The sequence below is a fragment of the Apteryx rowi genome, unplaced genomic scaffold, assembly GCF_003343035.1.
Source record: "Apteryx rowi isolate R43461 unplaced genomic scaffold, aptRow1 scaffold_179, whole genome shotgun sequence".
Lineage (NCBI taxonomy): Eukaryota > Metazoa > Chordata > Aves > Apterygiformes > Apterygidae > Apteryx > Apteryx rowi.
In genome coordinates, this window is record NW_020448074.1 from 880,092 (window position 1) to 900,267 (window position 20,176).

The window sequence follows — 20,176 nt, forward strand, 5'->3', positions numbered from 1 at the left end:
TAAATTTGGTATCTGGGTTAGGTCTCCAGTTGTTCTGAGATGGCCAGATAGCACTGATGAGCAATGCTACTTTTTCTGGCAAGGTTTTGACAGGAGGCTTTGAATCCTTCCAACAGAATCTAATCTTACTTCCTTGACCAATTCCTTGTTCTTTTCTTAAACTTAATTATTGCAAAATGCATGGAAAATCCTTTCTATCCATCAGATCACAAATAAAGGATATCAGTGCTTTGAGGGCTAAATACCTGTGTATACCTTTATGTAGGGTTGGTAACTGCTGAAATCCAGTAAGGCACTGCATATGATAAAGCCTAACATGGTATTTCATTAAAATATGAACACTGCTTCATGAGGCTAAATGGGGATGCAGATAAGTGATTGCAATATTGCAGTAATTTTGTATTATTGAAATTATGTATTCAGGAGACCAGATTTAGAATTTTAACACATCTGGAAAAGGATAAAAAGTGCATACAAGAATCACATCCTGCTTCTATGTTGGGCACTGCTCACCAGTGTAAACATCCAATAAAATTGGTGGACAAGTTTTTTTAGGGATGGTGGGGATCTAGATAGTCCCCAGAATTTCATAGGACTTCAGTGTGTGAGGGACACTGATAAAAGAATTTAGTGGTGATAAATACTTTGGAATTATCAGTGCTGAAATAGGAATGTGCTGAATACTTTCTTTGCAGCTGATGTTATGCTTAATATGCCCAATGGCATGAAAAATGTGTTTAAAAATAGTTTTAGAATAAAATTGGACAGTAAAGATGGYATTGCTTTTAACAATTTGAGTTCAATTTTTCAGAAATGTATCACAACAAAAAATAAAATGACAGACACAGATTGAAACAGTGTGGTTGTTCAATTCAAAGGTACCTCTGACAGAGTGGATTTCATTTAGGTAGACCATACAGTTTTAAAGCTGATAAAATGAATTTGAAACCAAATGAAAAGAAACTGTCACCAAATTGAACTTTGATTACTTTCTGGAGATCTTTCAATACATAAAACTAAGACGCTAATTTAATCTTCAGAAATATATCTTCACCAAAAAAGTTTTTCAGATTTGTCTTGATGAACATGAATTCACAGAGAGGCTGACCATTAAAAAAACATTTAGCTTTAATAGTATGTTTTAAAATTACCAAAGCTAAAGATGTGTGAGGAGCAGCATTTTCAGAAAAATGAGGCCAAGCTTATCACTTTCATTTTCTTCAGCTAAACAAAATGAAACTTAAACAGAGGCTCTTTACTTGTATACCTGAACGTGATTGTAAATAACCTTGCAAGTGTATCGTAGAGCTGTGAGTGCTTAGTCTGATTTCCCATATTTGTTTGTGCTACCTGTGATTTAATTCCATCTACATCTGAACTCATCTGAATTCCCTGTACAAAGGACAGTAACAGTGACACACAGAATGTGGCTGTAAAATGGTATTACAGGAATGCTTACTTCTCACAGCATTGTAATTTAGAAGTGAATAGACTGGGGTTTGTTGCATTAGTTTTACTTTTGCTTAGCTGAACATAAGTGTAATTCATGCACTGATAAATCAGTTCTTTTAGATAACCTGTTAAGACTGCTAAATGCCAGGCCTTAATTATTAAATATATTGTAAATAACTCTTTCTTACCAAATCCATTTAGCTTCACTCTTCCTCTGTGCCCTTTGAAGCCTGCCCGACATTTCTTTGTACATGGGCACATACAATGCAGACAATCCGAAGGCCTTTTTCATCCATATGGTGCATTTAGTTGCAAATCTGAAAGTAATAATAAGGATTGTGCAGCACACCTTTCCTGTGTGGCAGTGTAGGTGAAGCAGGTCAGACTTTTTTTATCTGCTTCTACAGGGTAGCCACACATTCTTTAAGATGGCTGCACAGCTAATATCGCTGCCTTTTTCTCCCGGCTTTAGAGTTGCTATGTTTAAGGAAACAGCAGTCCCTGCGCTTTCTTCTGTGTAGGGGCCTGAGACTGGGACAAGCTTCGACAGCTCTTGAAGACGGAGTTCTTGTCTCTCTTGCCCTTTTTAGTGCTGAGTACAATCTGTTCTAGGACAAGATCGACTAGAATGCAAACAAGATAAGGAAGAATTACCTTTTTGTCCTTTAGTTTTATCTGTTGGAGAGAAGGTCATATGGGTAGTGGGTGATAGTGTTAAATGTAAAGCTTTTCATAAAGTATGTAAGTGATGTATTGGCATTTTGACATATCAACATACTTCTGAGGACTTTAAAAATATTCTAATGACACTTACAAATCAACCTATTAATGTTTTTAAATGAAATCCTCTTTCTCATTTAAAATAAGTAAAAAGTTTTATTTCCCTTCATGCACAAAGACAACCTAAGTCGCAATGCTGTTTTCTGTTGTCTGATTTTCCTTTCAGTGTTGTGTGTTGGCTTTCTTTTTCATATATTTTTCCCTCTCTTCCCTCTTGCTTCATACATACCCTAAGAGACATTGCTTGAAGTCCTTCTTTCTCTATACAGTAATATGGATCATTGTTTAATTTTAGACTCCTTATGTACTGTCTTATAAACAATGAGAGCTTTCATGAGCTTAATAGGGACAAAGAAATCAGTTTTTCCTAGTGTAAGATTTTTCAAATACCAAACTTTTTGAATATAATGAGAGAAAAAAATCCAACTTTCCTGCCTCATATAAATTTATTTCCCTATCACAGGTTGCATGTTTCATGTCATAAAGTTTCATTTTTACTTTCACCTGTAAGCTTATGGTACCAAAGACAGGATGTAGTATCAAGTTTACTTGGTATTGTGAAAAGTGACACCTTTACCTTATTGATGATACATATTTGCACAAAAAATGACAACAAAAATCTGCTGAAAAATTGTAGCCAGACCTCAATTTCAAATATTAAAGATGATTTACTTTTTATTTGCATCTTATAGACTTTTATTGACTTCTAATTGTTACAGTAACAAAGAATTTGAAAATACAAATTGACATATGTATTTGCTGATATCAGTGCTCACAATTGGGTTATTAAGCAAGAAAATGTATATGCACAAAAATGAATGAAAAATTTTGAAAGATGCATGATACTAAAAGAATTTAATATATTGTCAACAGTTTGCATTTTACATGTTTTGCTTATAATGTGAGTATAGTTCTGGCTTACTGTTAATTTATTTGTAATTTTTTCATACTATATGGAAATAAGAACTACAGGGAAGGATACAAGTTTTCTTTTAAAGCTGTTGTCTTTAGCTGTGCAAAGGAAGTTCTGTTCTGCTCCTCACTGTGGGCAGGATGAATTGAACGTATCTGTTGGATACAGTGCAAGAGTAGGACCCATGATACCTGACTCTCTTGAGGTTTGACCATTAGTCCTCAAGCTCTACAAGGCTTCATAATTCTGCACCTCAACTTTCCCCCTTGTAAGTTAGAGATAATTAATCTTACTACGCTTATAAAACACTTCACTATTGAGCAGTGCTAGGTAAGAGGTAGTTCTAATTATTATTTTATTTTTCAGTGATTTGCCCACTATGCAGATGCATGACATAGTCTTCAGTATACCTTGTAGATAACACAGTATACGCAGTACAGGTTGTGTGATACATTTCATTTAACGTGCACTTTTGTTATACGTGGATGCTCTCAGAAGTATTTTTTTTTTCTTTCTCTAAGGAGAAGTGATAGGGAACAGGAATGGACTGTAGAGATAAGTGTGTTGCAATTTATTCTTATGTTGCTGACACTGAATACAAGAACAGATTTATGGGTGGAATTTGCAGGGCAAAAAGTTATTATTGTCTGCATTTGTAAGGAAAACTAGTCCAGCGATTTGGACTATAAGATATAACTTAGATTCAGTTTCCTGTTCCATTGCAGGTTTCCTGTATGACCTTAGGCAAGTCAGTTTTCTTAACAGTGCAATTCTCAATCTGTAAAATAGGAATATTAGTACTTTCTCTAGAACATACAGCAGTTGTGAAACTGAGTGCAGAAAGCTGGTAGGGCACTCTGATATTACAGCTTAGGGGCCACACAAATTTGATAGATAAATCAGTGAGGTTTTTGGAAAGCCATGAGAAATGTCTAGAAATAAATATATGAGTAACTTGTAATGAGTAAATAGGAGTTTAGCCTTTATGTGCCTGGGACTGGAAGATTGTTGGAGAGGACCACAGGGTGAGTGAAACTTTCTGATGAGGAGTGTGTTTTTTTCTCTTCCTTCAAAGATCTCTGTGACAAACCTTGTGCAGTTTTCATGGCTGCTGCCCGAATATGTGAAGTTACCTCACATACAAAATCTGCTTCTAAGCAAAATATTTATGCCATGGCATATGTGATGCATATTTTCCAGAAAAGAATGGTTTAAAATGTAAATGTTAAATTCAAATTCACTGAAAAAGCATCTGAAGAAAAATAAAAGTCATTTGGAAAGATTGGATACCAAACGTTTCCTCAGCAAATTGTTATTTTATCATAGGTTTAACTTAAGAAATATATTACCAAATAATAATACCTGTATTTCACAATAGTCATAGTGAATAACTTGAATATTAAGTATCAGTCAAATGTTGAAAGAGTAGTATACAGTATATTAAATTTATAATAAAAGTGTTGGCACAAACTTAGCCACAGTAGTGCTTCTAATTGCCACGCTATGCCATGTTATATTGTATCATATGGCATAATTCAGTGTATCTTTCTTTGTCAATGTATTACTCATCATTTTACAAATTACAAATCTTTTATAGGAAGGTAACTCATACTTGGACATAGTGCTGAAATGATGGAGTGATTTCCTTTTCTCTCAGTCATTGATCTTTCAAACTTTTGCATTTAGCAGTATTAATCRTGTTTGTTAGCTAAGTGTTGTCATAAAGAATGTTGAATGTTTCTGCTACTTTCATCTTCAATTAAAATGTTTTTTGCTTGCTGCCTCTATCTGCTGCATCACAGTAACCTATTACTTCTTCTAATTGAAATTCTTGTTCATAAATTCAAAACAGTGTCAATACTGCAGTTACACATTTTCATAACAATCTGCAATCTAATTTAAAATGTGTGACATACCTGAGAAAAGGAGTGTATCTAGAACACCTTTTTGCTCCAGAAATTTTTTTAAGGTTGTTTGCTTTGCAGACCAGGTCTAATGTCAGAATTCACTATCATGGTCTACTTAACTGCTGTTTAAAAGGAACTTGTTTTTATTCATGTGTATATATTTAATACTAACTAAAACTATAATCTATGAAATTGTTGCAGAAAACAGTCTCTTCAGAAGACCAGATAGATATTCTAGACCAAACACATTAGCGCTTAGTTGTTTCTCTTTAGACACTAATTACTGTGCATAATAGATATCTGAATTCTAAATTTAAATTCCTGAAAAATAATAATTTCCAGGCCCTGTCCTGGAGTTTTACCTAATGCCTGGCTTGTTTAACATACCGAAGTGAAGGTTTTCACTTTGAACAGCACCAGGACCAAACTGAGCAGAGAAGCAAAAGCTACTTAAGCTCAAAGATAACATAACAGAAGAATAAATTGTTATAACCTGTTCATGTAGTAATGTTAAGTTGGCAGTTAGGAGAGCTCTAAACTTTGGAGGAGTRAATACTGGAGCAGCCTTCCAGCAGGATTAACAGAGGTAAGAAATGTGAGTAGCTCTGAGATGGAAGCTGCCTAGTTTGTGGAAGGGACTGTATGGCTTGATTGCCTGTGATAGCATGAGACTGCGGCTCAGAAACTCAAAGGTTCCCTTTCTGCCGTACTTAATCATGACTGATGTTTACTTGGATCATTTTATCCTTAAACATTCAACTTTTTCTGTTTCCAGAAACTATTGTTATGAAGGTAGGTGATGCTGAAAGTTTCTAATCATACTTTTTGCCTGATTTTAACTTTTTTTCAGGTGTAGGTTTCAGGTGCTTTTTTGTGCTGGGTTCTTAGCTTTGTTAAAGAGTATTAGCTTGTTGCTAACCAAGCAAAATGTCTTTAAGAAAGGAATATGCCATTTACAATCCCTTCACACCCTGTTTTGCAGGTGGGAGTGAATCATCCTGGGATAAAGAGAAACTTCAGTCTCCCATTACAACAGGATCACAGCACAGCATTGGCCATCCCACACTGTCAGGGCAATCAAGCCTTGGAAGTGCCCATCCACTCAGTCCTCTCCAGCAGAATCACCTGCTCACCAACAGTATGTACCATGTGGAAGAAAACATTACATGGAGATGCTTAGGCTTTTTGGTTATGGAGGATAAAAGAGCTCTGATGAGTTTTAGTTGCTAACTGAGAAATGAAGAGTTATACTGTAAAGTGCTGGAAAAAGGTAAAGCCCCATGCCTCAGAAGAGCTCTAATGTTGTGGATCCAGGCATGGAGACCAAGAAATGTGCACATCCATTAGAGTATGGCTTCAAGCAGAGGTTAATCAGGCCGCAATGTGTCTGTGGAAGTGTCCCAGTGCAGGCCTGAGCACTCAGAAAGGGCAGCTGGGTGGCAGGAGGATCTTGGCCCTCCCACAGACCCTGCTTGGGAGCCAGGCTTGCAGTCCGTCCTTTCAATCCTGCCGGAGGGAGGGGATATGAACGGGATGTGAGGTCAGTCCTCCCCCAGTGTATTGTGCTTGTGCAYCATGTCCAAGCAGTCCTGGGGATACACCAGTTCCCTTTGAATGGCCACCCATTCCTGCAGTAGGGACTGCCAGTCCCCAGTCCACATTCCCATGGCCTGGATGGAAGGACAAAAACATACAATTCCTTAAAATTTTAACTGGTAGAGAAAATTCCCTTACAGATGAAAATGCTGACTACCAAATAAATATAGGCAAATAAAGAGCAAAATGGCTAGTTAAAAGCAAGTGGAAACAATCCCTGTGCTTTATTTTGCCTTGTATCTGCCAGCTGTATGCGAAGCCATCTGCTGCCCCCAGCAACTGGAACAGAAATGACACACTTAAAGTTTGGATGTCCCTTCAAACCCATCTTCCCTTCCTTTGGAAAGTGAGAGAGGGAGTCAGGAGTTCCCTCTCTCAGTACCCAAAGGGGGAAAGAAGGGAAAGTTATTCCAAAAAAGATGTTCAGGATACTACAAAAATGAATTAATACTTAAAAATTAGTGAGGAGTAAAATTAATTCTAAAAGATGATGGTGGATGAAGAATGAAAAAAGTCACACTATTTTTGAATCCATGTTATTTGTTTAAAAGTTCTTCATCCTTGAAGTTTTGGAAGTTGTTTTTTGGTGTTAGTTTTACCAGATGATGACACTTCTGGTTCCTCTATAAAGTTTTAGGGGCAGATACTTTCTTGCTACCTATGCAGGGCCCCAGACTTGAAGAAATCAGGGCTATTGGAATGACTCCTACAATATGTGTTTGCGTTGTTCATGGGAAGGTAGGGGCCTGAGCATTTCTGGCATCTGTTTAAGAGCCAGTGATTAACAGTCACCTGCTTATAAGACTCATATTCACTGTAGTTTGTTCTTTGATTTTTATATTCTTACATAATTTGGTATCGGTACATGTCTTACATATAGGGGTATTGTGTTCTCTGTTGTTCAAGAAAACTTTCAGGATATTTTCCAGTAGATTTTGTACTAGGCAAATGTCTATAGGCTATTAAAGGGTTTATTGAATGTCAGACATTATGTCCGATGATTTGCAAGTGTAAGATATATTTTCTTCATAGTCCTCTGAAATGTTTGACGGATTGTGTCTTAAAACTGGTGATGTGCTGTTAAATTCTGTTTGTAGTTTGCATTTAGTTTGCATGTCAATTGGACTTTAAGTAGACATACAACTCCGTGTGGACAGATGGTGTCTGGGAGTTTTGGAACTCTATGGAGTATGAGGAGGGATTATTGGGCTGTGCAGGGAGCTATGCAGGGGAACAAAGGCTCTTGTATGTAAGCGCCGAAGAGGAGTGTTAGTGTGGTTTAAAGGGAAGGGAGAGGTATGTGGGCTTTGTTTATTACCTATCATAATTTATATTGGCATCATCCTATAAGCAAAATAAGACATCACAGTAGTTGATTGTAATATACTCAAGCTAAACAGAAGTAGTGTGGAAGCTCAGAGTATATTCAATCATGCCTTTTGTGGTGGCCGCAATGGTGCTTTTTATATCTGTTTAATCAATAAATTATATTGGAATAAAATAAACTGTATCAGTCAATGATATTTTTTGTCGGTTCTATCATATAGAAAAATGGTGACTGACTCTCCGATTTATAGTGATTAAGATAGAGCCAAAAGTAAAAAAAAAAAAAAAATTTAGAAATAATTAATGTGCATAGCGCATAGTTATGACTGGCTATATAATTATGCTATTTACCACTTGCACCTCAGGTTTGTGGTGAGAATTTCTAATCTAAATTTCATTTAGAAGAATTACAAGGCATTTTGACTGGCAGAATGAGTTCTGTTTTTGCTGAAAAAATAATTTTGGATGCCCAAAGGTAGATATCTTCAAGTAGACTCTCTAAAGAATTCTTAAATGCAAACACCTGAAGTGGTTTCTATGTGGATTGGTTTATTTGTCTTGCTTTGTATTGTAGTCATTAGTAAATATGACAAGTTATACACGTGCTGGAATCCGATTCTCGCTAACAGTAACAGCACCATTCTGGCAATGTCAGGATCTGCATGCGGGTGCAAATGCAGTTCATATATTCTTAAATTGATTTATATACATAGTAAGTGACAATTTGAGATGGTGTTTTTGGAAATGAAAATCTAATCTGGAATTGTGAGTTCTCATTCCATATTCCAATTCACAGACTGTATGATATGACGCTAGTACTGTATAATCCAATCCACAGCTTCCTATGTTCAAGGAATAGTCAAAATACAAAAATCAAATTTCAGAATCTAGTGTCATATTGCTGTGTGTGTGAATTAATAATGGTAAAAGCACTTAGTAAGAGTATATTGGCAAATAAAATTATTAATTAATATTCTTTTGATCTTTTTGAAAATATCTTCACAAATATCTGCATGCTTTGTGATTTTTATTTTAAAGCTACTGATATAGAGATCACTGAACTTGTGCACTGTTGTATATTTGTTTTGTTAATATTGTTTGTTACTTTACAGCTGTATGTTTTTTCACCAATATAAGCTATATAGCCTTTTCTGGAATGCAAAGGCAGTTATTCCCTATATAAYTTTTAAATTATTAACACATAATAATGATGAGTTTGGAAGTCAATGTGGTCTCTAAAAATTTAGGAGTTGGATTTTAAAATGAGGGATTGACACATTTAACCTGCCTGTGCTCTCTTTTAGGGATAGATCTGCCGTTTATGATGATGCCGCACCCTCTGCTTCCCGTCAGCCTACCTCCCGCTTCGGTCGCAATGGCAATGAATCAGATGAACCACCTCAATACGATAGCTAACATGGCTGCAGCAGCCCAAATGCACAGTCCTCTTTCCAGGGCAGGCGCCTCTGTTATAAAGGTAAGAGTGGACTTACATGAAACTTAGAAAAAAATATTCTTTTGTGGCTAAGAAAAACCTTCACGGTGATCTTTTGGGGAACATACAAGGCTATGGGCTTATACTCCTTTTAGCACACCTAGTCTGCTGTTTCTGTTTGAGCAGATAAGAGCATATAAGAACAGTCAAGTTAAAGAAGTAAGATGCTCTGCTATATCTACAAATGTGTAATTTAATTAAAAACATATTAACACTCACTAGATGCAAGGGGAATAAGCAGTTCTAAATCTGTTAAAGATCAAAAGCTATTCTAAAATGCTGTTTAAAATCAAACTTTAATGTTATACTTAAAAGAAAATGCTATAGAAGATACCAGGAACTCTAGTGTGGTACCCTTCTAGAATAGGATAATAGCTGAGAAAATCATTAAAAGTACCTTATTGATTATAGTATGCAGTAGCCATGCCTACATTTCTTTCTGRATGGATAAAATGTGTTTAGACTTTCAAAAGGCTTCTGATATTCCCTTGCTAATACTTTGCTAAGAAAATTTCGTACCTTTGTTGAGAGCTGAAGTCCTGTCACATACTTAAAACATGTTGAGACAAGAAATTTTTGAAGTGGAAAGAGATTAGGGATACTGCATGTGAAGGATGGATACTGTGGGATTCTCTAAAGCACTATCTGCCCTATTGTTTTGAGCAAAAATTAAAAGTTTTATCAATCTAACTTATGTGTATATATCCACACCACCTGCATGTTTCTTGTTGGCAAAACAGAATTTTGTCACCGTTGTAAGATAATTATTTTAGTTCATTTTCCTGTATGTTTTTAAATATAGGAGTTCTATGTAAATAGAACTATCTGGGAAAGTACATGTCTTTTTATTTTGACTTTGTTCATATACACTAATTCATCCCTRTCATTCTGGAATTCAAAAGTTCTGAGTTGTTTTATTCCCATGACTTTCATTGATTTGCGGAACTGAATCTCTTCTATCTTTATTATAAAACATCTTAATGGTAAAATATCTTTATTTTATCATAGGGAAAGTTACTGATGCACAGCTTAATATTGCAGAGAGATTGTGAGAATAAATTAGTCAGGATTACATTGTACTTTTTATTGTTGCAACCTGCCACAGCAGAAAAATTTGTTTCTACACCAAGCAGGGAAAGAAGATAATAGTTCACAACCATGTATTTATTATTCATACTCCTGTTTACTAATATCAACATATTTTCAAGGAAGCAAGCAAATCTGTTTCATCCAGTTACAGTAGCACAAAATAAAATATCTCTTTGTTGCTGAGGTTCTAGAGGTCTTCAGATCTTCAGTTTTCTTGTGATCATTTTCCTGGCCCTGAGCATCTCCAAACTTGCCTCCTGTCGATTTTCTTTTTTACTGATAGTCTGCTTCCAAATCAGGGCAAATGTTGTTCTTAATACTTTGATTTTGTTTACATATTGTTGTTATTTGATTCTGGGAGGTTGGTAAAAGCAGCTTTTTGAGTTTTTTTTCCCAGTTAGTGACTATTTAGGGTATAAGTCTTTAAAAACTTCTCATCAGTGTGTCTGCACAGTTGTTGAATAGGTGGTGGAAACATCTGGTGTCTCTGATGTCTAACTGCCCAACGGTTAATACAAGACACAGAATTGTTAGAAATTAATTGAGGTTCCATTAGTTTCATTTAGTAACCTTTTCTTTAGCTGCTCCAGAGACCTCTTGAGAAAACCGTAACTTAAATACAAGATAAGAATATTTGTAGCGGCAAATAACTTCATAACATTCGATTATAATTTAAGTGCTATCAGTATGTCTAAATGAAGATTAAATATATACTTGTAAATCATGCTAGTTGTTTGTAATATATCTTAGAGTTTTTGCAAGCAGTTACATTTAAAGCATGCTCTTTGGCAGGCTCTTGCTGATGTTAGTTAAGCTTTTTCCAGCACCTGCAATAGAGCGTATGTAATATCTCCACAGCAACAGTAGGTTTTGCCAGCATTCTAGTGGGAATTATGATCTAGAGGAAAATACAGCAGTAGCTAATGCGACAGAGGTGCAGCATGCATCCAGTGCTCTATTACTCTCACCTGGCAAGTGATGCTGTATCTTTCTCTTATTTGTTCTGAGTGCTGAAACTGTATATTAATTTTATTATAGTGTGAGGCTTCTTTTGTCCTTTCCTTCCCATATGTACAATCATCTAGTTCTGAATGACTATCAATTAAAATGAAATCCTTGTACAAAAGGAAACATGTAAAACTGTTGCTGCTGTTGTTATCCATCAACAATATGATTTTTGTTATATGACAACAGTATTTAAGTTCATGTGATAAGTACAAAAAAAGACTGTTTTGGATATAGTGTAATTATGACATTATGAGGTTACTTAAAATGGGAAAAATGAATTGAATATATTGAGTGTTTATCTATTTCCATACTCTGATGACTAAAATACCACTTGGCCTGTTTTCTGTAGGTGTGAGAATTGGCTGCTTTATAAAAGTTTTCAGTGAAGTCATTATGCTTTTTATATCACGTTTGCCATTTAGAAGTAAGCTGTTCTACCAAAATATGCATGATCAGCAAAGTTAACATTTAGTGCTCCAGAAAGAAATGTCATAACTATGAAATTTGATTCCTTCTTGACAAGAACGCTATAAATTAGGCAGTCACAATGGTCAGGCTCACAAAACCTTGTTAGCCATCCATAATATAATCTAATGTGATTATAGCAGCACCCAGTAGCAGTGCTGTAGCTAGGGCTGTGACAGTGTCCCTGTTATAAATCCATCTTTTCAGGGATTTACTCTCATCTAGAAAAGCTTGCGCCGTATGAAACTTGGCTCAAATGGTTCTGAAGAATCTGTGTAACTGAGGGTGTAGTATGACAAAAAAAATTGACATCGGTGATGACTGAAGCACCCTCTCTCCTCTCCCTCTTGTGTCTAATTTCCTCTTCTTTTTTTCCAGAGCTATTCTTCTCCTGGATCAATTCTCTACTCTAGTTAATGGCCTAGGTGTATAAATGCTTTGCCAGCCTAGTATTGAGGACTAGTCTGGGGTGGAACTTAGCTGAAGTAGCACTTGAGTTGAAAAGTAGTGAATAAATGTAACAGTTTACTGTCATTCAGTATTGTTTAAGTGCTCCTGCAACTCAAAAAATCTACTTAATGACATTATTTTCACTTTAGAAGCCAAGTTTGGATAGGCCCTTTATACAGAAGAGAAAACACTTTTCACTGAAGTTTATAGAATAGCTCAACTCCAGAGAGTAGTTATTACGTAATGTTAAGATTTTTATTTTACAGTGGACCTATAATAAACAAATGCATGTGATTTTTAATATGCACTGACAGCATACAGTTTATCATAAAGGAGCTGTTATGATTTATGCTGAGAACACAAATTGAATAGAATGCTGAAAACATGCCTAAATCTTACAGATCATTTAAATTAAATTAGTTCCAAAGGAGTTGAGACTTCACAGCGTATATACATGCACGGCAAATATACAGAGTGTCACAGCAAAAATGAGAATAGCTCTTCTGTTCATTGACAGCACTTTTGAACCTTGTTATGGGATCATGGCTTATATAACAATTCACTATCCATAGTGGAAGGAGGCCTATAACTGGGCCACTGGGGATGCCCTCAAACTATATATGATAAAGACATCAGGAGTACTAAGGTAGTTTCATCAAAATGTATGCCTAAAATCTCAGTTTGTACAGATTAAGCCAGAGGGGGCTTATATGACTAAAGGACATATTAGCTTACAGAATTTCAGCCAAAAGAAAAGAGAAAAAAAGATGCTAAACAGAGATGCATTCAGCAAAACAGACTGGGGAAGGAGGCTAACCAGGAACACCTTTAAATTACCTATTTTACAGCTTTCATCTTCTCTACTCTTAACATTACAGCCATTAGGTAACATATGGCAAGGAGGGGAGAGATTAAAGCCTTGGAAAGGAGAAGTGCAGGAGGTCTTCCTGGAGTGGTCGAATGGGGGTTGTGAAAGTATGATGAGGGCTGACAAGAGCCCGGTCTCTGAGGCTGTCCTTAGAAGGGAGTGTGACGCCGGTCCGAGCCCCAGGAGCTTGGAGTAGCTGTGGGGAGAGTGAGAGCAGGAGACTGGCATGGGAGAGCCTGAGGGAGGAAGAGCGTCAGGGGCCGGCATTTCTCAGGGACTGAAAWGGAAACCCATGGTGGATTTGACTTGTCTCTGAATAATTAGTCATTGCTTGGAGACATACTGGCATGTTCTTGCCTCTTCCTGCTAGGGCTAGGGCTGGGCTAGACCTCGGAAAAGGAGAAATCCAAAGTGTATTCCCAGAGTGATGTCAAATAGGGTTGTGAAAATGTCATGAAGGCTGGCAAGAGTCAAGTCTCTGGAGCTGTTCCTAGGGGARCTGCGATGTGTGTCCAGAGCAGATATTCTAGCGAGCTGTCGGGAGCAAATGAGGGAAGGAAGCTGGTGTAGGAAAAAGCATGGGGACTGAAGAGCCAAGGCCTGGTATGGCTCATCTCCAAAGTGACACTCACTGCTTGGGTACCTGCTGGCCTGCACTTGACTTCCATTGTGTCTTGCTAGGGTTCAGGCTCAGGTTCAGGCCTGAAAAAGAAGAAATGCATAAGCATTCCGATATTTGGAGTTCAGTGGGGGTTGTGACAGCACAATGTGGGCTGGCGAGAGCCAAGGTTCTGTGGTTGTGTCTGTGTGGGTCTTTGCGTATTCACTGAAAGGCCACGTCCTCCAATGTCCTTTGAAATAGGTTGGTGGGACAGACTATGATTAGGATGGGCTTGAATGACCTGTTGGAGGGAACTGAATCTATACCAGAGGCCTTAATCTGCTCCCTTCTGGCTCAGGTAACAAAAGAATATGGAGCCTGGAGTATGAGTTAAAATTCTATTCTAAATTCTAAATTTCACTCAAGCCTCAAAAGTGGAAACTTTAAGTGAAATGAAATGTTTTATTTTGGTAGGGAAATTGATTTTTTTTATTTTGCCTCAACTCCAAGCAATTTCCTTGTGAAATTTTTTGGTCTACTAATAAACAGAACAAAACATTATTTCTGTTGTATGATCTAGACGTAGGGATTTTTGAATCTCCTTTGCTTTGTGTTCTGTTCTTCTGATTTTGTGGGATTGTTAAGGCATTTGTAAAGGATGTATATGACATGATTTTAAATTCCCTAAGGAGAATACAGATGGGCTGTGTAATTATTGCTGAGAGGTGCTATTTTCAGTGTGCTGTACAACTCACATTCATAATATTTACCTGACAGCCAGAAAAATGTAGCCATCTCAGAATACTCTGAAACAATTCTTCTCAGTATGAAAACATTTCTAGTTACAGAATTTATAATGTATTTAATTTTATATCACTATATCCATTCAATTCTTTCTGAATTGTTTTCAGAACATTATAAGATTTTAAAAATAAAACTTTTTTAAAAATTATGACATTCTTCTCCTGTATAGGCTCTCCCATTTTATAGCATGTATTCATTGTTGACAGCTTGTTGGTGAAATGAGTACTAGAATGCATTAGAGGGATGATATTTGAGACAAAGTAGTTTAAGTTTGCTTCTTAGAAGGCTAATTTTTGTGGCTGTGTCTGTAGCGAAGAAGGAGTAATTGTGCAGTTCTGTATCTTTCTATTCACTGATACAGAGGAACTACTTTGTTTGGAGATACTCAAGTCCCTACGAGTTGGATTAGATACTCTTTTATCTCCTTTCCCGTTAAGGGAGGCATTTCCCTCGCCCTGTGATGACAAGCGTGCTTATTATCACTGAGAACTACTAGTTGCTAGTTTAAAGAATAAGCAGTGAATACTTAGTTTAAACTTGAAAGTAGAAAAAATACAGTAAGATGTGAGTACATCTCTTTTTTTCCCCCCCCCTGCAAAACTGGCAAGAGGATATTGTTAGGCCAAACACATACTAGCTTTTAGTTCTGGCTCAGATCTTTTTAGTATTGGCTTAGTCATTTGCATTTGTACTTAATAACTAATATAGCTATAACATAGATTACATACAGCATTATCATCATTAGTCCTGGGAGTGCATTCAGTAGCAGCACGAGATGAAACACTTTATTGAATGGGTACAGGTATAAAGTTCCACTTTAAGAGCCTAATTTTATACTTCCACATTCAAAATAAAATGTAAAGGTAAAATCTTAATTTAATATGCCAATGAAGGTTCGTATAGTTTTCCCAGTTATTGCTAATTTAAGAAGTGGTGAAGAAGGAGGCTCTTGTTTGGCTGTTTACCAATACCATCTGATTAGCTGCGGTTTTCTGTTTGGCTGAGCAGCTGGCAATTAATGAATTGATAGGAAGTAGTCACAAGGTAATGGAATTAGCAAGTGAACATCTGGTATTAAAAATTAGTAAACATAGAAGAGTTTTTATGATTTCTTAAATTTGGTGGGAAAATAAATGCCAGTTGTCTACAGCTGAAATGACTATATGTACACAATGAAAAAAATTGCATTTCAAATGGAAAAATATATATTTTAAGTGAATGAATCCCCAATACATTGCAAAAGATGAATAGGATCCAGCTGGCTTTTAGACATACAGATCCTATCTTAGTTTTTACACCAGCTGTTTCTCTTGTTTATCTCCAATTCTTACAGCAATTGGAGATATAACTAGTTCAGAAGACCAGCAAGTCTTCCATCCTCTTTGCATGTGCCCATTTGCAGACTGAGATAACTCAAGATATAAACCTGGCCACTGTTCACTTGCTTAGAAATAGTAAACTATCCTCTACCACCATATTTCTCGTGGTACACTGTCCAGCATCACCTGAGATTTAGCACAGCTTCTGCTTACTGTGTTAGGATTGTTCTTTTTCTCTGAGAAGCCTAAAGGCAAATTATTTATTGCATTCAGCAATAATGCATTCGTAAAAGGACTGTAAACTTTAGAATACTATTAAAAGGGTATTTGTTCTTAAAACTAAAATAGTGGTATTATCAACTAAGGTCAATTGGAAAGAAATATGTGTCTTAGTATTAMATAAAGAAAAATGTTAGCAATTCTATTCTTTGGTAACTAAAATAGCATTAACATTTCTTATTATTCTCTCATATTCACTGAGGGTGGAATTCAGCCAGGCAGGCAGAAGCAGTGGTAGCTCTTCACAGCCACAAAGTTGTGGTAGTTTTGCAGAGGAGGTGAGGAGTCCTGCAGCAAGTCTAGAGGCTGACTCTGCTCTTGGCTGCACAGCGTAGACCCCTCCTGAGAAAGGAAGCTCTATGTGGTTTCCAGATTTTTTAGGGGTCTTGGATGTTCAACTTAACAGTGTAGTCCATTTGGGAAATTTGAATGGTGCTTTGGCAAGCACTGGGAGATGGAAGTGTGACAAGATACATGTTCCAGTGGGGAAGTAGTGAGCAAATTAGTGTCAGAAAATTTATGCTACTAGAGTCTGTGAACTCCATGTTTTTCCAGTAATGTCATCAGCTCTGATTTTTTTTCGTAATAGTTGAAAACTCTGATCTGGACCTAAAGAAGAAAGAATCCCCGTTTTTCCTTCCTCACAGTTTCATTAGCAAGGTCTGTTCAATTCCAAGCTTTCTTGCCACTGTAGAGCCCTGTAGAGTACAGAAGAAGCACCTCAATTAAATATGAAATATCAAGATAAATGTCTGAATAAAATATCCAGGACTCAGACAAACTTTCAAAACCTGCTTGTCAGCAGTGAAATGCCATTAAATCCTCTAGGAACTCATTAATAGATTAACATTTGGGAGAGTAATTACAGCTACATTAGAACTAAGAATAAAAACAAATAAAGGAAAATCCAGCAACATCATTTCTCTATACTCTTGACACAAAATGAAGATCAATACTATAAAAAATCAGAGAAAAGGAATTAAGGTCAAGATGATTATGTCAAAAATAGGTAAGCTGTTCATATATATTTCTAATAAAACTATTGTGGATGCAACTGTTATGTACTGTTTCATATTATTTGTGTGGAATACTACCTCACGGGGGATAGAAAAGGGATAGTGAGGTGAAATCAAGGATGTATCTAGAAATTAGATGAGTTGATGACTTCAGTGCCATTTACTTAAATCACGACTAAAATTAAYAATGTCAAGCTTTGTAGCTACATTTTCTGAGCCAAAGCAAGACACTGTTCTTTAGTAAGACAGAAATATATTGCCCTTCAAAGGGATTAAATACTACAAAAGTCTTTTTTGAGAATTTATGGTACAGCTCTGTAAAGGGAAGAGAAAAGATAAGATAAAGTAGGTACTGTAGTTAGATAAATAGGTGAGATCTTGAGAAATGTTTTCATTTTTCATAAAATTCTCACAATCTGTAAATTATATATATAAAATTCATTGCATTATAACCTGGATTATGAATCTTGCAAATTTATGAAATATGAAGAAATTCAAATTGAGAAAATACAGCTTTATTTAGAAATACATCTCTAGGTAAGTGTACCTACTGTAGAACCAGCCTGAACTGCAATATGTCGGTGGGAGCTAAGCTATTTTCAAAAGAAAAAAAATTATATATGAAAAGTAACAGGGTTGTAGAATTCATAAATGACAAATAAAATGAAGTCATCAATGTGTAAAAAATGTTAAGGTTTTATATTTGCAATTTTCCTATTTAAATGCCCTCATTGATTTGTTACAAATACTGTTAACCCTGTGTTTGGAAAACGGTGAGGACATTATCACTTGTGTTCTCATTTGTAATAAAATAGATTAACTTGCTGTGAAATTTTAACTAGGCTGAGACACAACAGTAGCTACCTAATGAACCAGAGCACATTGCTGTTAAGTAGCTAAATAGATGCATACTGATTACAGGACTGAAAAATGGATCTGTTTACTTGCAAAAAAAGAGTCTGCTCATAGTGTTATCTATTATAGTAGGGGAAATTCAGCATTATATTTCCATATAAACACTTAGAAATAGACAATTTCTCAATCAATATGCAGTCTCACATGATGATACTCTATCGTCATTTGTAGTACGTAAGATATAGAGAAAATTTCAGCTCCTTTGTTGCATATAATGAAAACTGTATCTTTCCTGTATATGTAAATTTTTGTAACCGCTGAGACGTTAGATGACATAATCAACTAATTCTCTTAGAAAGTGATTCACTGTGTGATTAAGAATGACATTATTATTTGACACATTTATTTCTGCCTGAACATTTCAAACTAAGACCCTGGGTTTGAAGGCAAATTACTTGAAGCAGAGATTACTTTATAACAAGAGACAATGGGAAAATGCAGTTACCAGAAGGAGCTGGAATACTTTGCTTTTCCAAATCATCAACTTTTGAATTACTCAAATAATTCCCATTTAAGATGACATATATGGCTGTTTGTGTGATATCTAAGTGTTAATTCGTAGTCATTTTTGTTCATAGGTTTTTTTTGTAGAACAGTTGGCATGTCTTCTCCTTGGCTATTCATTTCCATGGTTGCCATAGACAATGATATATCCTTAAACTATATACTCTTCTGTAAATTTAACCATTTCAAAATTAAACTTTATTTTAAATAAAGTACTCCTCTTGGTAAAAAAGAGAGGAAGTAGTGCTGAAGAGGACTGTTAAAACTTAAATCCAGGAAAATAAAATTACAGTCAGAGTTGTAGTCTGTTAGCTGTAACCTATCTGGAAACTTATTTAAACAAAGGTAAAAGACAAAGTATTTGTAAGCTCAGGGTTCCATATATAGGATTCATCATATATTTGGGAAAATATTAAATGTGACTTGTTAACAGAGCTTGTACAGAGTGAGTCAGGACTCTCTGTTACCTTCCACTCCTCTCGGCAATCTGTAAAACCAGTCTTTCTGAGACCAAGAAGAAAACAATGGAGACTTTAAGATCAGTGATTTTGACTTTTTTTCCCCCACAGAATTTGGAATAATGAGAAATTGTATGTTAAAACAATTCAGTTTTCAAAACCTTAAGATTATGTGACTCGACGTAATAGATTCATATCTGTTAAAACTTAATAAACATTTTTAATTAGCGTTCAAAAATACTGCAATTAAAAGTCTCTCTTTAAGATTTATTAGTTATTGTATGTTCATTAAATAACAGATAATTAGTGAAAACAGATCCATTGAGGATTAACAGCTATGTAATAGATACACATCTGTTACATGATTTTGAGACTCAGTTGTTATTTAATGTACAATAACTATCCTATTAAAAACACATTCAATGCTACATTTTCAGCTGATGTGATTGGAATAGACAAATGCCGCCCCTTACTATGAGGAGGATCTATTCTCACATTCCCTTTGCAGCATTCTCAAATGTCTCTGTAAATATGAAGATTAGGGTGTTTCAGAGAGATGGTTTTAATGGGTAACAGAATATTCTTAAAAATGTCAGTCTTACTACCACTGCTATTAATGAATTGCCTCAATAGGTTACGAGCAGAAGTGATTATGGTAGCTATATGTAATGGAAAAACTATTAGAAACTACTATTCTGTTGCTAAAGCTGTATTATTGATTTRGAATATTTTCTAGCAAAATCTGTGTAAAAAGTTCTGATGCTATTCAGCTTATTTTTAAAAGCACATGGTGAATTGCCATCAAGTAACCAAACTGCAATCTCTTAATGCAAAATCCTTGAGAATAGGTTAGAAAAGCAGAAAAATTGCAAAGTTCCTTTGAGACAAGCTCCCCAGATTACACTGTAATTGTGATTTTAATGAGGTGGGG

General features: G+C 35.8%; 1 protein-coding gene across 1 annotated transcript in view; it reads left to right on the forward strand.

Annotated features, from left to right (window-relative positions):
* DACH2 (dachshund family transcription factor 2) overlaps positions 1 to 20,176 on the forward strand; it is a 164,132-nt gene that overhangs the window by 81,517 nt on the left and 62,439 nt on the right. The window contains exons 3-4 of the mRNA XM_026061264.1: positions 6,035 to 6,190; positions 9,279 to 9,451. Of these exons, the coding sequence (XP_025917049.1) occupies positions 6,035 to 6,190; positions 9,279 to 9,451 (329 nt within the window). The remainder of the gene's footprint in view (positions 1 to 6,034; positions 6,191 to 9,278; positions 9,452 to 20,176) is intronic.